Source organism: Micromys minutus (assembly GCF_963924665.1).
Source record: "Micromys minutus genome assembly, chromosome: 1".
Taxonomy (NCBI): domain Eukaryota; kingdom Metazoa; phylum Chordata; class Mammalia; order Rodentia; family Muridae; genus Micromys; species Micromys minutus.
In genome coordinates, this window is record NC_137969.1 from 33250615 (window position 1) to 33262998 (window position 12384).

Sequence of the window (12384 nt, forward strand, 5' to 3'; positions counted from 1 at the left end):
CATGTGCCACTCCTTTGCCGACACATTTCTTAGTGGGCACCGACTACTTGTAACATGCCAGCAATTACAGGTGGCTCAGGCCGGGGGCCCAGCAGACACCAGCATATTTCCTTGGGAGCCACAAGGTGGACTTGCAGACAGGTGTAGCAGGCACATTCTGCTAGGCTAGCATCTATCAAGATGGCTCAGCTCTCGTGAGAGGACATTGCTCATGGGAGACCCTAGTGACTGGCACAGATGCAGAAGAAAGGGGAGTCAGTTGTCAGAATTCCCAGGGCTTCCCCACAGCAGTAGTGTACCCCTACCTGCAGTTGACTTTTTCAGGAGAAGTTCCTGGCTGTGGATAGGGACCTTCAGATCGCCACACTGTCTTGTCCCAAAACACACATTGGATCCACTGGAAATGCACTGTATAGTTTACAGCCCCAGCAAGGTATTTGTTTAGAGGTTTTCTGTCATAATCAGCATCTAATAGGGATAAATATCCCACATTGGCTCCTAGAAAGAAAAAGCTATCAATAATCATATGAACTTTGCAAGAGGCATACTTTATCTCTAGTGCAAGTGGAAGGGCAGCTAGGGACAGAGAGACAAAGAGGGAAGGACTGAAAGGCTTGTCATATTATGGCCATTTATTGATTTGGGGGAATTTCCAATGAATTAAACACACCCAGACTTTCATTTGTGAGAGACAGAGTGCCTAGGAGAAAAAGTGTTTCCAGTGCCACCATGTTCTAAGTCTTTCATAACATCCCAACAAAAGGGCCATTCCTCTCTGGTGTGGACAGAGACGGTTCAGCTCCTCTGTAGCTACCATTCAAGCCTGTTCTGTTTCTTCTCAGACCATTAGCAACTTTGTCAAATACTGTGTTTCTGGAGATAACGCGTAGACTGGGTTTAGCCAATCATCTCTTGATGAGTTTAATGTTTAAAATAAAAGTACTTAACTTCCACTTATATAAAATTTTCTCCTTAGATTTTTAAATAAATAGTTTGGGACCAGTTAGATATTAGTTGTTTGTGAAACTATAAAATTGATGGGGATATGGCAGGTGGGTAAGAGTGCTCGCTGTACAAGCATCAGGGCATGAGTTAAATCCTCAGAAGTTGCATAAAATGTTTGATGGGGTCATGCATTTGCTTGTAATCTAGTGCTGTGGGGAGCGGAGACAAGATGATCGTTGGCATTTGCTGGCTGCTGGTCTAGTCTCAGGTTCACAGCGAACTCTCGTCTCAAGGGTATAGGGTGGAGAGGGATAGAGCAGAACACTAGACATATTTCTCTTTCTTTTACACACACACAGATTTGCACACCTGTCCATATATGTGTGTATAAACCACCCCATACAACATAAATGGACACCACATATTCTCACAATAAATAATTAAGTGAATAAATATATAAAAGAATAAAGTTTTGGCCAGTCTTCATACAATATGCAATTGCACACCTGCCCACATATGTGTGTATAAACCACCCCATACAACATAAATGGACACCACATATTCTCACAATAAATAATTAAGTGAATAAATATATAAAAGAATAAAGTTTTGGCCAGTCTTCATACAATATGCAACAATAAATAAGCCAGAGATGTAAAATGTTAAAGTACTGACATTGTTCCAGTGGTAAATGATATGTAAATGATTTCTCTTAAAACTCAGATATAAGGAATGGATTTCTAACACTGGCCTCAAATTTAAGAGGCCATTGTTCCTCATCAAACAAACTCCTCTTTGCAACAGATGGAGACAAGATGGTCAACATGCAGTGAGGAAGTGATGGTGGGGTGTCCAGTCCCAATCAGTGCATTTACAACACAGGTCCTGCACATTGGGCTCTAGGAACATTGCACAACAGTGGCTGAGAAGACTGTAAGAGCCAGATAACCAGAAAATCCACTGTGCGATGTGTTGTTTAGAAATGGCAGGGGAGCATCACCCACACTTCAGTAACATGGCTGCTTAAACTAGACATGAAGAAGTATGGCACCAAAAGACTGATACATTGAAATGGGACAGTCTCACAGGACCCCGTGCTTAGATACAGAACTACAGGCCACTAATAAATAACAACAATGAAGGAATTGATCTTCCCCAGGGATGAGCCATCTAACTGGTTATCCAGTACGAAGCAGTGGTCAGCCTTGAAACACACACACACACACACACACACACACACACACACACACACACACACGAAATTAAATGGATTGAGCAAGTTGTATTTATGTATTTTAGCATTTGTGTGTATGTGTGTATAACACAGTAAATAAGGCCATAATTTGAAGAAAGAGCAAAGGGACACAGGCTAGATTGAATAGAGGAAAAATAAGGGGAGAAATTATATAATTTTAATTAAAACAAAGCTAATAAATTTTACCATTAAACGTTTTAATTTTCTTGGTTTTACCATTTAAAATGTTTTGAGCTTGTATGGTGGTGCGGACTTGTATGGAGAGTTCAAAGGCTTAGCATCCACTGACCTTTCCAAGAACCAGCAGGTACATACATTTGCACAGTCTGCTCATCCCAGAAGTAGACCCGCTTCACAAGAAAATCAGAAGGTGTGGCTTTCTCAGAGAACCTAGGGGCCAACATGATGGAGTGAGGTGCAGCTTTTCTTCTCTGTACACTTATGTTCTTTGTAACAAACATGCTTTGCTTTAGAAAGGGATAGCTGGAGCTTATCAGGCTAAAAAGAACCAGTGTGGGCTATTCCCTGATAATCCCTCTTACTATCACCCCCCCAACACACACATATACTTTATCCCTTATATCTGTAAGAAACAAACCAACAAAACAATACAATGCAAAACAACCTAACCAAACAAAATCTACTTCAGGAAAAAGCAAGAATAATAAGTAGCATTCTCTACGGAATGAGAGCAAACATGGCTGCATGCCAAGAAACAGGACATGTGTGTACTTATCTGTGCCAGTGTTTTGCCCTACTGTCAGGAATTCAGAATTGGCAGGCAGAGAGGCTCAAAATAGTCAGATAAGGAATTGCCTTTTGTGTGTGACTTTGAAAAATTGGGTGAAAAAAAAAATCCAGATTCTTAAGACAAACAGAAACCTTTAGATATCCAATGGCTTAGCTCCCTTGGCAGATAGAGTCAAGCCAGTGAATGGAAACTCAGCTATGTGGAGAGCCTATCTGTCCTACAAAGACATAACACACCCTTGCTCCTGAGTCCTTTCCAGTCAGTTGAGCGGCTCACCTGGTCAAGCAGGTACAGTGGAAAAGCTAACATCTGCCCAAACACATGGAGATTCTGAGGACAGAAAGACACAGGGCTGCTGCTCCCAGAAAACACGGCGCCCCCCAACCTGTTAGTCAGTCACTAAGGTGACTTCTAGCACTGTTTTCAGAGTCCAAAGAATCTCCAGTAGCTTTCCACATAGCTGCTAATTGAGACCAATTTAATCTCACATACTCAATATCACCGGGAAAGAGGATTAATTTATTAAGTCTCTTTGGGAATATAAATTTGAACATGTTTACTCCTTGAGAAAAAGGAGAAAAGAAACAAGTGATGGAGGGAACAGGAGAATAATTCTGGCCCAGGTCTGTGTCATCAGACTTCCTCAAAATGCCGTCATCCATAGCATAACTGACGCCCAGGTGTTTCACATTCTAGTCAACAGGCAGGAACCCAGCTTTCAATACAGTATGATAGCTCTAAGTACACATGTGTGCGCGCGCACACACACACACACACACACACACACACACACACACACACACATATAAAATTTCTTTAGACAATGACCCTCATCATTCTTTAAGACTAATACACTCTTGTTCACAAAACCCCATCGGGACACCCCATCATGTTGTGATGTCACTTCCACTGTAGCTACCACCTCCACACACCTTACTAACAGTATGATGGGAAAGGCTCTTGTAGCAGGCTTAGAGAATTCGATGTGTATCTGTAAAGATTCCTGGGAGTTCTCTGAAAGCCCGGTGAACTGGTGGACATTCACCTCATCCCGAAACAACACAAACATGGCTGGATTTCTCTTGTGCTGTTGTTGGAAAGAAAACAAGTCAAGCCAAGTTTGATTTGGGAAAAGTAAGTAGTACATTACAAAGCAGCCAGCTCAGCTTGAATGAAACAGAAGCAGTGGGACAGCCATCTTTACCAGGTGGTCTTCTTCCCCAAACTCCATAGTCACAGGTGTCTCCAGCCGTCCTCTAAAGATAGGTCTTCTGCTCTTGCAGCTGTAGAGCCTGGGGCTCATGACACCACCCAACTTGGGAAACAAAAATATAAATAAATAGATAAATAAATAAATAAAGTCAACAGTTGACCCAAAAAAGAGAGGCAGGCATGGTGGCACATACCTTTAGTCCCAGCACTCCCTTGGAGGCAGAGGCAGATGGATCTCTGTGAGTTGGAGGCCATCCTTATCTATGTAGTGAGTTCTAGGATAGCTGGACTTGTACATACCTTGTCTCAATAACCAAATCAGAGAGAGAGAGAGAGAGAGAGAGAGAGAGAGAGAGATAGAGAGAGAGAGAGAGAGAGAAATCAGGATGTAATTGGAACTATAATGTTCTTCCAGCATTCCTATAAAAAGTATCTGGGAAGGGTATGCTGGTGCAAGCCTATAGTCCCAGGAGGCAGAGAGGTGAGTCTCTGTAATCCCAATGGCCATATTAAGGCCCTGTCTTAATTTTATAAAAGGAGAAAGAGATGGAGGATGGAGGGTGCCCTTTGAGCTGAGCTGGATAGGAGGGCAGAGGACTTAAAGAGTGTGGTACACGCTACCTCTCTGTTTTTCCTGATCGATGTGATCCACAGACTCAAAAGCACTTGTGGATGCTGAAAGTATCCACATCTGATGATGATGATCACATACAAAGTTCAAAGAGTTGGGGAGTTCTTCCTGACTTCTGCAACCTTAACCAGAGCTGGCCCGCTTACACTCTGTTACTATGGAGGAACAGAAAGCTCCAGTGGCTCTTCTTCAGACGCCCCTTCTCATGTTTTGTTCTGATTTAACTCTATGTTAATTTTAAGAACAGTGAAACCTGCCTGAGTGGTAACCCCTCCATTACATGTCCCAGCCCTGCATTTCCTGACACAGATTAGAAAACCCTGAGGTAGGCTAGAGAGATGGCACAGTGGTTGAGAGCACTGACTGCTCTTCCAGAGGTTCTGAATTTAATTCCCAGCGACCACATGGTGGCTCACAACCATCTAGCTACAGTGTACTCATATCTTAAAAAAAGAAAACCCTGAGGTGAATACTGATGGAGCCACTAATCAGAAACCAAGATACTTGATACTTGAACAATCAGGCCATCATCACCTGGAGCCTGAGACTTGGGGAATCTTATGGAAACAACTAGAGCTTAATTCCCAATTGCCCATGGAATCAAATGAATGAGCTCAAGTGAGCAGTGTCAAAAAGAATGACTTGTACTGGAATCTATAGTAATTAACAAGATTGTGAGAAGCCTGTCTACCTATCTAGAAATGGACTCCATACAAATGTGAGGTAAGACCAAGCAATTCTCCCTCAGACTTGCCTACAGTGCCTTTTCTGCTGTAGTTTAGCAAGTCTTGTTTTAAGAAAATACATTTCCCACCAGTTTGTCACCAGCTACTTAGAAGTCACCTCGGATACATCAAAAGTGGTCTTTGGTCACTTTTAAATGACATTTCTTTTGAAATTAAGACAATGAGCAAGCATGCTGACCTACTCTCCTTTTGGCATGAAAGTCCAGTCACTGAGACTTTGAAATCACCATTAGAAGTGTGCCATACTCTATTCTACCAGTCACAGTTTTGCCTGCATCCCTGGAGGCCTGCTGCCATCTGGGAAAACTGGAGGCCCAAGGCCATCAGGGACTACCAACTCTGTTTGCATCCTTGGGAGCCTGCTGCTACCTAGGACAACCAGCTCTACCTGCAGTCTCAGAGGCTTGTTTCCATCAAGAACTACCAGACCTGCCAACCCCAGGGACAAACAATATCTAGAGTTATATAAGAACACAATCAATAAGTCAGGGCAATCTGGCACCACTGGAACCCAGCTATCCTACTACAGCAAGTCCTAGATATCCAAACACACCTGAAGCAAAAGAAATTGGCCTTAAATCTAATGATAGATTATGAAGATGATAGAGACCTTTAAAAAGGAAATGAATAATCCCTTAAAGAAATAAAGGAAAATACAATCAAACAGGTAGAGACCTTTAAAGAGGAAACAAATAAATATAAAGAAATACAGGAGAATACAATCAAACAGGCAAAAGAAATGAATCAAACTGTTCAAGAGCTATGAATAGAATAGAAGCAATAAAGAAAACATAAACCAAGGCAATTCTGGAGGTGGAAAACTTAGGAAAGCAGACAGAAACTACAAATGTAAGCACCACCAACAGAATAAAACAGATGGAAGACAAACCCTTAGGCTTACAAGATATAATAGAAGAAAGTTGATACATCAGTCAAAGAAAATGCTAAATCTAGAAAGTTTCTAGCACAAAACTTTTAGGAAAATTTGGACACTATGAAAAGACCAAACCTAAAAATAGGAATAGAAGAAAGAGAAGATTCCCAGCTCAAAGGCCCAGCAAAATATCAACAAAATCATATAAAAAAGTTCCTAGCCTAAATAAAGAGATGCCTATAAATATATAAGAAATTTACAGAACACCAAATATATTGAACTAGAAAAAGAAATCCTCCCACCACATAATAATCAAAACACCAAATGTACAAAATAAAAATAGACTATTAAAAGCTGCCACAGAAAAAGACCAAGTAACATATAAGAAACATGCCTTAGCAACAAAAATAAACATCACCTCAGAGAAAAGGGACAGAGAAAAAACGTTTTTCCAAGCAAATGGGTCCAAGAAACTAGCAGGTGTAGCTATTCTAATACTTAAAAACAATAGACTTTCAACCAAAAGTAAACAAAAGATATTGAGAAGGCCACTTTATACTCATCAAAGGAAAAATCCACAAGATGGTGTCTCAATTCTGAACATCTATGTCCCAAATGTAAGTGCAGCCACATTCATAAAAGAAACATACTAAAGCTTAAATTGCACATTAAACATCACACATTCAAAGTGGGAGATTTTAGCACCTTACTCTCATCAATGGTCAGACCATCAAAACAAAAACTAAACAAAGAAATAATAAAACTAACAGAGGTTATAAATCAAATGGACTCAACAGATATTTACAGAATCTTTCACACAAATACAAAAATTTATACCTTCTTCTCAGCACATCATGGAACCTTCTCCAAAATTGACCATATACTTGGTCACAAAGCAAGTTTCAACAGATAAAGAAGATTAAAATAACGCTTTTCATCTTATCAGATCACCATGGATTAAAGCCAGATTTCAACAACAATATAAATAACAAAAAAGCCTACAAACACATAGAAACTGAACAACTCTCTATTCAATGAGAACTGCATCAAAGAAGAAATAAAGAAATTAAAGACTTTCTAGAATTCAATGATAATGAAGGCACTATGTACCTAAACTTATGGGACACAATAAAAGCAGTGGTAAGAGGAAAGTTCATAGCACTAAGTGCCTTCATAAAGAAACCGAAGAGAGTCATACTAGCAATTTAACAGCATACCTGAAAGCTCTAGAATAAAAAGAAGCAAACACACCCAAAAGGAGTAGACATCAGAAAATAATAAAACTTAGGCCTCACACAAATAAAATAGAAAGAGAATAATACAAAGAATCAACTAAACCAAGAGTTGGTTCTTTGAGAAAGTCAACAAGGTAGACAAACCTTTAGCTAAACTAACTAAAGGCTGAGAGACAATATTCATATGAATAAAATTAGAAATGAAAAAAAAGGACATAACAACAGAAATGAGGAAATTCAAGAGGATCATTGGATCTCACTTCAAAATCCCATATTACATAAAAATTGAAAAAATAAATGAAATGGACAATTCTCTGGATAGACTCTACTTACCAAAGTTAAATCAAGACCATTTAAACATCTAAATATATCTAAAATGCTTTAAAAAATAGAAGAAGTAAGTAAAAGCTCCCCCCTAGCCCCAAAAGCCCAGGGACAGATGGGTTTAGTGTAAAATTCTGTCTGACTTTTTTTTACAACTTTATTTTTAAAAAAGAGATACATGTACAAATTTTTAAAGCATTTTACATAAAACTATATGAATATATTTTTGTCAGTACTTGATTTTTTTCTACCAGACTTTTAAGAAATAGATAATACCAATACTCTTCAAACTATTCTTCAATAAAAACAGAAGGAACATTGCCAAACTCATTCTATGAGGCTACAGTCACCTCTGATACCTAAAACACACAGAGAAAGAAAAATTCAGACCAAATTTCTCTTATAAACATTGATATAAAAATACTCAATAAAATACTTGAAAACTAAATCCAAGAATACATGAAAAAAAAATCATCTACCATGATCAAGGCTTCATTTCAGAAGAGCAGAAATGTTTCAATATATGAAAATTCATCAGTGTAATCCACCACATAAACAAATTGAAAAAGAAAACACACATCATCTCATTAGATGCAGAAAGAGCCTTTGACAAAATCTAATACCCTTCATGTTAAAACTCTTGGAGAGATCAGGGATACAAGATCTATACCTAAACACAATAAAAGTAATATATAGCAAGCCAATAGTTAACATCAAATTAAATGAAGAGAAATTTAAAGCAATTACACTAGACTCAGGGACAAGGATACCCATTCTTTATCTCTTCAATATACTACTTGAAATTCTAGCTGAGCAATAAGACAACTAAAAGAGACAAGTAGATACAAATTCAAAAAGGTGAAGTCAAAACATAGCTATTAGCAGATGATATGATAGAATACATAAGTGACTTCAAAAATTCTACCAGTGAACACCTACAGCTGATAAACACCTTCAGCAAAGTGACTAGACATGAAATTAACTAAAAAAAAAAAAATAAACAGTACCTTTCCTTTATACAAACAATTAATGGGCTGAGAAATAAATGAGGGAAACAACACCCTTTACAATAGTCACAAATAATATAAAATATCTTGTTGTAACTCTAACCAAGCAAGTGAAGATCTGTATAACAAGAATTTCAGTATCTGAAAGAAACTGCAGAAGATGGAATCTGAAGATGGAAAGATTTCTCATGCTCATGAATTGGTAGGACTAACACAGTAAAGATGGCCAGCCTACCAAAAGCAATCTACAGATTCAGTGCACTGCTACTCAAAACCGCAACACAATTTTTTACAGACTTTGAAAGAAAAATTCTTCATATGGAAAAACAAAAGCCCAGGCTATCTAAAACAATCCTGTACAATAAAAGAAATTCTGGATGTATCACCATCCCTGGTTTTAAGATATATATGGAACAATGTTAATAAAGATTTCATGGTATTGATAAAGAAACAGAAAGGCTGATCAATGAAATAGAATTGAAGACCCAGAAATAAAGCCATCCACATATGGACACTTAACTTTTGACAAAGAAAGCAAAACCATACAATGGGGGAAAAAGAAAGCGTCTTGTCTAAATTGATGTCTGCATGTAGAATAATGCAAACAGATCCATATTTATCACCCTGAACAAAATTCACATTCAAGGGGATCAAAGATCTCAACATAAAACCAGATACACTAAATCTCTTGAAGGGAATGCGGGAAATAGCCATGAACACATTGGTATAGGAGACAACTTCCTAAAAAGAACACCAATAGCTCAGTCAGTAAGATCAACAATTAATAAACAGGACCTCATTAAACTGAAAACCTTCTGTAAGGCAAAGGATACCTTCAGTAAGACAAAACAGCAGCATACAGAATAGGAAAAGTTCTTCACCAACCCTACATCTGACAAAGGGTCAATATCTAAAATATATAAAGAAGTCAAGAAGTTAGACACTAATAAACCAAATAACTCAATTTTAAAAATGAAGTACAGAGCTAAACAGAGAATTCTCAACTGAGGAATGTCTAATGCTCCCCACTTTAAAAAAAAAAAAAAAAAAAAACACTTAAAGAAATGTTCGGTGTCCTTAGTAATCAGAGAAATGCAAATAAAAACAATTCTTAGATTTCACCTTACACTCATCAGAATGTCTAAGATCAAAAACTGAAGTGACAGCCTATGCTGGTGAGGGTGTGGCACAAGAACTCTCCTCCATTGCTGGTGTGAATGCAAACTTTACCATCACTTCTGGAAATCAATTTGTTGGTTTCTCAGAAAACTGAGAATAGTTCTATCTCAAGACCCAGATATACCACCCCTAGGAATATATCCAAAAGATGATTCACAAGAACCTTTGCTCAACTATGTTTATAACAGCTTTGCTTATAATAAGTAGAAACTGGAAACAACCTACCTGTCCCTCAACTAAGGAATAGATATGGTTCATTTGCATAATGGAATATTTTTTATCTTTTTTAAATTGAATATTTTCTTTACTTACATTCTAGAAACTGAGCCACCAAATAGCACACATGGACTAGACCTCGGTCTCCTGCATACATGTAGCTGATGTGTAGTTAGGTCTTCATGCAGGTCCTCCAAATACTGGAGTGAGGGCTGCTCCTGACTGTTGCCTACCTGTGTATCCTTTCCCCCTAGCTGCTGGGCTGACTTGTCTATCCTCAGTGCATAGTCCTGCAGTATCTTGATGTGCCACAGTGTGTGTGTACCCAGGAGGAGCCTCCCTCTTCTCAGAGGAAAAGGGAAAGGGTGTGAGGGAGGGGCTATGTGAGGTGGTGACTTGGAGGAGATATCAGGGGAAAGGTGGCTGTGACTGGGATGTAAAGTAAATGGGGAGAAAGAAGACGTATGTGATTGTTCTGTACCTGCCCGGGAGGTTGTTCCCCTGGATATGGACTCTTCATGAAGAACATAAGCTGGCTGATGTAGCATGGGCTTTGTGTTTCCTCTTGCGTAGGACTGTGCAAGGCCAGATCACTGGGGAACTGTACCCGGATGAAGCCTAGGTTCTGGATAGAGCTCTGAGGGCTATGATGGAGAAGAGTCTGGAATTCCATCTGCCCAGTGCTTATGTGAATCTCATGCTTGTGGCTCAAAGACAGACAGGCCTGCAAACAGAGGTCATGGTGAGCAGTATGCTTGTAAAGTGATGGAGAAAATTAATACAGAACATAAAAGGTAATAACACTAAAAGCACAGTAGACTTTTCCTGTTTTCTGGTTCTTCTGCACTGCATTCTATTTGGTTTTTAATGATTGCTATGCTCCTTGGTGCTTCCTAGTTCCTAAGAAGAACTTTGATGCATATGATTACTGCTAAAGACCCTTACATCAGTAGGTGTGTGCAAAACCTAAGGCTTTAGTACAGGTTCAGATACAAAACATTATTGATGCACTGCAACAATAATGACAACTTGCAGATTTAAATGCAGTGTTATTCGCTCTATATTTTCCAAAGTGTTTTGGTAGCTATTAGTTAAATAAATCAGCAAACTTAGGTGGTATAGAAGATGGGGAAAATGAGAGAAAAACATCTACTACTAACTCATGGCTTCCTGAGAACATTGGGCATAAGATTAAAATAAAGTAACTAAATCATTGTAGCAGAAATAGATGAAATAGACATCTAGGTGGGTTTTTTGTTTGTTTGTTTGTTTTGGCAGTCATACATCAGCAAGGCTACTTTTAATGTATACAAGCAATCATTTTTGTGATTTCATGATATTCAGAAGAAGACAAAGTATGTCCCAAAATCCCTAAATGAAAATCTATCCGAACTCTGAACACACAACATTACCACCACAAAATACTTAACATTCTAAATGAACATTTCCAAATGCTGGCGCTACCACCCAGAACCATAGCTCAACTCTTTAGGGTTTTGCTCTAATTTTCACTGGGAAAAGGGACACAACATAGGCTAGCAAGTAAGAGATAAGGGAAGAAACTCTTTAGGTTTGTGCACGTGTATGTACGTGTGTGCGTGCGTGTGTGTGTGTGTGTGTGTGTGTGTGTGTGTGTGTGTGTGTGTATGTATCTGCTGGGGATGGAACCAAGGGTCATGTGTATCCTAAACACATGTTCTACCACTGAGGTGTACCCAGGCCTGTTGTTGCATTTCTTTGAATAGACTATCTTACTAGTAGCATGTCAGAGATGATCTTCAATCCTTCTTCTTGCAGATAGTCCCCATCCTTCGTGTCCTCTTTGGCAGCTTCCCAGACTCCAGAGATGAGAAGGACAAATTCAACTCTTAAGTTTTCATTGGCCAGCAACCTCCTGGAGAGCTGACCTTGAGCAAGGAACGTCTGAGCATATTTGTAGATGCACATAGCACTCATCAAGCTCAACTGCATGGGAAGAGGAGATGGGGTCAGATGTTTCCTGGCATGGA

General features: G+C 39.0%; 1 protein-coding gene across 1 annotated transcript in view; it reads right to left on the reverse strand.

Moving 5' to 3' along the window:
- The window catches only part of PKD1L1 (polycystin 1 like 1, transient receptor potential channel interacting), a gene marked incomplete at both ends in the record, with an annotated part of 131859 nt that overhangs the window by 49495 nt on the left and 69980 nt on the right, over window positions 1-12384 (reverse strand). Inside the window, 7 exons of the mRNA XM_080920204.1 lie at window positions 306-498; window positions 2490-2590; window positions 3884-4038; window positions 4156-4266; window positions 9659-9721; window positions 10857-11099; window positions 12131-12340. Of these exons, the coding sequence (XP_080776330.1) occupies window positions 306-498; window positions 2490-2590; window positions 3884-4038; window positions 4156-4266; window positions 9659-9721; window positions 10857-11099; window positions 12131-12340 (1076 nt within the window). The remainder of the gene's footprint in view (window positions 1-305; window positions 499-2489; window positions 2591-3883; window positions 4039-4155; window positions 4267-9658; window positions 9722-10856; window positions 11100-12130; window positions 12341-12384) is intronic.